The sequence below is a fragment of the Trichechus manatus genome, unplaced genomic scaffold, assembly GCF_000243295.1.
Source record: "Trichechus manatus latirostris isolate Lorelei unplaced genomic scaffold, TriManLat1.0 scaffold00111, whole genome shotgun sequence".
Lineage (NCBI taxonomy): Eukaryota > Metazoa > Chordata > Mammalia > Sirenia > Trichechidae > Trichechus > Trichechus manatus.
Window position 1 is genome coordinate 1,949,942 of NW_004444047.1, and position 3,981 is coordinate 1,953,922.

Here is a 3,981-nt window from a genome sequence, read left to right on the forward strand (position 1 = left end):
GCATGGCTCTCCTGAGGACACCCACCCCCAAGATGGCTCTGCTGGTCTCTGCAGGTGGTGGGCATGGGTCTCTGGGGCAGTAGCTCATGGACTTCCCCTTGAATTGTCCCACATACACATGAGGCAGATCTGCTCATCCCATTCCGGAGGTAAGAAGATTGAGACTCCAGCAGGTGAGGGCACTCGTGCACAGACTTGCACTCTTGTGGGCCTTCGTGGCTCCTCCCCAGTGCGCGCTCCAGATCTTCTGGGCTGAATTTGAGCAGGGACGGCTGGCGGGGGGAGATTCTACAGAGGGTTATTGGTGTGCTGAAACATTGGAGGGTTGTTTCAGAAGCCCAAGCACCCCTGAGAATGTGGCCAAAGCCCCAGAAGCTGCCTAGAGAAGTCTACAGATGCTCACTTTTTCACACACACCATGGGGGTCATGTCCAGGGACCCAGGCTGAGAGGTTCCCACCTCAGTGAGTGGTCTGGCTGTGATGAGACCCTGGCCCACAGCTGTAACAGAGAGGTTGGCTGAAGCCTGCCATGTCCCCTGCACCCTCCCCCGCCTCAGACTCTGCTCACCCCCGCTGGTCCCAGCTGTGAAGTCCTCGCTGCAGGAGTGGGGTGCTCCCAGGGGGCATGCCTGACCCCCGGAGGTCAGTAACACCACAGCCACATGGACCAAGGGGGTGTCACCCGGCCAGAACCACTGGTCAGAGTTGTTAATACAGGGAGCTTTGGGGTCAGGAAGATCAGGCTTTGGGTGGGAGTTCTGCTCTCTGAGCCTCAGTTTCTCATCTGTGAAATGGGGGTGGGGCCGCACCTACTTCATGGGGTGCTCTAGAATTCAAGATCAGCCCTGTGGTGGGTCACGCTTGCGCCTCTTTCCACACGTGGTGCTGGCAGTGCTCCGTGGCGTGACAGAGTGCAGCGGTCTCCTTGCTCTTGCACCAGAAGCTGGGGCCGGCGAAGCACTGGTCAGTGGCCAGCAGCTGGTTCTGGGGGCCGCGGCAGGCGCCCACCTTCTTGCAGATGGTGGTGGGCTCCATCATCCTCATGAGGCTGTCAATGAGCACGGGCTCATAGTCGGTGACGAAGCGGTCGCACTGCACCTGGTAGGGCAGCGGCAGGATGCTGCAGCCGCCCTTGAAGGCCGCCAGGATGTCGTTCCTGGCGCTCCTGCTCTGCAGGTTGCTGGCAGACACGTCCAGCAGCTTCTTGCAGCCTTTGCAGAAGCTGCCCTGGTTCTCCTCGTCCGGCAGCGCCAGGGGCCTGCTGGTGGGGGTGGAACCTAGCGAACGGGGTGCCCTCTGGGTTGAGCACACCTCCACCGCACGGCACACCTTATCTGGGGTGTCCTTGGTCACGAGGGGCGCCAGGTCAGAGCCGTGGTTGTCCACCAGGGAGGTGCACTTGGCCCGCAGGAGCAGAGGCAGGCTGTGGCATGCGTGCTCCAGGGCGCTACTGACGTCCTCCTTGGTGCTGTCACTGCCGAGCCACCCCTGCACCTCGTGGACCACTGCTGTGCACACGTCGCAGGCCAGGTTGGACGGTATCCCACTGATGAAGTTGAGCTTTGGCTCTACCGGCTTCAGCGTAGGGACCCTGTCTTCAGCAGACGCGGGGGGGCCCTGCGCCTGCCTCACCACCTGCAGGTCCAGGCATTGCTCAGGGGAGCCCTGGGAACATTCCGGGGAGGCAGAGATGGGGCTGGCGGAGGAGGCGGCCAGGAGGCCGAGCAGGAGCAGCAGGGCGGGCAGCATGCTGTCTGTGGCTTGGCGGTGCCTTCAGTGCTCAGGGCTGGCGTAGCCACGGTATAAAGCTGGTGCTCCCAGCCCCGCCTGGATGCCACCCGCAGCCTGCCTCCTGCCCCTGGGATTTCCAACCCCTCCCTTGCTCTGTTGCGGTACCTGGGCCCTGAGGGCCCACTGGAACCCCTGCCCTGGCTTGTTCCCTCCTAGAATGAGAGGCCCCGGGAGAACCACGGCCTGTGTTCAGGGGGGTCCCTGAGGGCACACGCCCTTTTTACTGTTTATTTTTATTGTGGTGAATGTCTAAGAAAACCTTTGTCGTGTGTACCGTCTTCACATAGACCGTTCAGTTACGTTAGTTACATTCACCATGTTGTTCCGCCGTCACCATTAAATGTCCCCGAATTCTTCCGTCACCCTTAATAGAGGCTCAGCGTCCCCTAAGCACTGGGTCTTCCTCCCCCTCCCTCCCCCCGCCCCTGGGGACCACTGATAAACTCTGATCTCTGCACATGCCTGTTCTAGCTGTTTCCCGTAAGTGGGATCCTACAGTATCTGTCCTGCTGTGAATGACTGATTTCACTCAGTGCCTTTTACTGGTTTTAGTTTTTATGTTTTTACACCCACGGTTTCGTGCCAGAAGCCTCAGTGAACTTGGTAACTTGGTGCCCGGCTCCTGCCCGCCCCTCCCTTTCCTGCACTTGGCTATGATGTTGAACTCCAGCCAGGTTCCCATCCGGCTCTGGCCCCGGTGGCTGCCCCATCGGGGGCTGCTCTCTCTGAGCCTCGGGTCCTAATCTGCGGAGCGAGGGCAGTGGGGCTCATAGTCCACACCGTCGGGGGCTGCTGGCTCTGAGCCTCGGGTCCTAATCTGCGGAGCGAGGGCAGTGGGGCTCATAGTCCACACCGTCGGGGGCTGCTGGCTCTGAGCCTCGGGTCCTAATCTGCGGAGCGAGGGCAGTGGGGCTCATAGTCCACACCGTAGGGGGCTGCTCTCTCTGAGCCTCGGGTCCTAATCTGCGGAGTGAGCGCAGTGGGGCTCATAGTCCACACCGTCGGGAGCTTGTGTGCAGAGGGTCTGCCGCTCAGTGACTTCCCTGGGGCACGGAGGGCGGGTGCGAGCCACGTGGACGCGCACCCCACACTATCAGGAACAGGCACACAGTTCTTAGCTTTGCTTTTCTTTCTAGTTTTGAAAAGTTCTTAGGGAAGAGGGTGGTTGCCAGGGAAGTATACCAGGCGTCAGAGTCAGATCCTGTTCAGTATGGGGCATTGAAGCTGAGGTTCCCTTTGGCCTTGTTTCCACGGCCCTGGGTAGTGGACAGGGTGAGAGGGTGGGTGGGGGCTCCCCTGGGCAGGGCAGGGATGGATGGGGGCTTCCCTGGGAAGAGTGGGGGATGGATGGGGGCTCCCCTGGGCAGGCAGGATATGGGGCTCCCCTAGGTAGGGTGAGGGAAGAATGGGGAGCTCCCTGGACTGCCTGAGCCCCTGGTGCGGGTGTGAGTCCCAGCTTGGGTACCTCCTCTCAGATTCCTGGACTTGGAGCCTCCACAGGAAAAGTCCCCAGCGATGTGGGTCAGCTCCTTCAGCCTGGAATTGCAACAGCTGAGTTGAGGAATGTGGACAGGGCTGTCTCCACCCGCCTTTCTTTGGGATTCAAGGTTGGGAGGAGAATGCAGAAAATCGAATTCTCATGGTTCATAAAATGCTTTCCAAAAATGGCTGTTCCTTTGAGGGTAGGTGAGGCTGGTTCTCTCGGCTGCAGGGGCCGTGGTGCCCAGGCTGTAGACTTTAGGGCAAAGTTGGGGCTGGGGATCTGGGCAGCTGAGCTGCGCTTGGCTCTGGTCTCGTGCTGATGTGGTTCAACAAGTTCCTTGCGTATCTGCTCTGCATTCAGCCCGCACCTCCTGTCTCCCAACGCAGCCCACCCTGCAAGGACCAGGGCCCAGGCGGACAGCACCCTGCCCACGGTGGGAACGTGCCTCTTTCCAGGAAGCCCCGAATATTCTCCTCGCCCTCCTATCCCTCAGGCCTGGCACAGTGCCTCGCTTATTAAGCCCTGTCGTTCGTTTTTATGTTTAGAAACTACCTGCGAGTCTCTTCTTCTGGAGTTTCAATCTTTAATGATTTTTTTAGAATAATTTTATCACCTCAAAAACAAATCCTGTACCCTTTAGCTATGACGCCCTATCCCTTCCTCTCTCCCCACCCAACCCTAAAAACAAACAAACAGGAAACCGCTT

At 59.4% G+C, this 3,981-nt stretch overlaps 1 protein-coding gene across 1 annotated transcript; it reads right to left on the minus strand.

The window, feature by feature from the left end:
• Positions 1-856: 856 nt before the first annotated feature.
• On the minus strand, positions 857-1,750 carry PSAPL1 (prosaposin like 1). The gene has a single exon (XM_004383548.1). The coding sequence runs from the start codon at positions 1,748-1,750 to the stop codon at positions 857-859; it is 894 nt and encodes a 297-aa protein (XP_004383605.1).
• Between the last annotated feature and the right edge of the window lie 2,231 nt (positions 1,751-3,981).

Bases quoted from the DNA above. Each gene is read 5' to 3' on its own strand.
- PSAPL1 (XM_004383548.1), bottom strand. From the start codon at position 1,750: ATGCTGCCCGCCCTGCTGCTCCTGCTCGGCCTCCTGGCCGCCTCCTCC.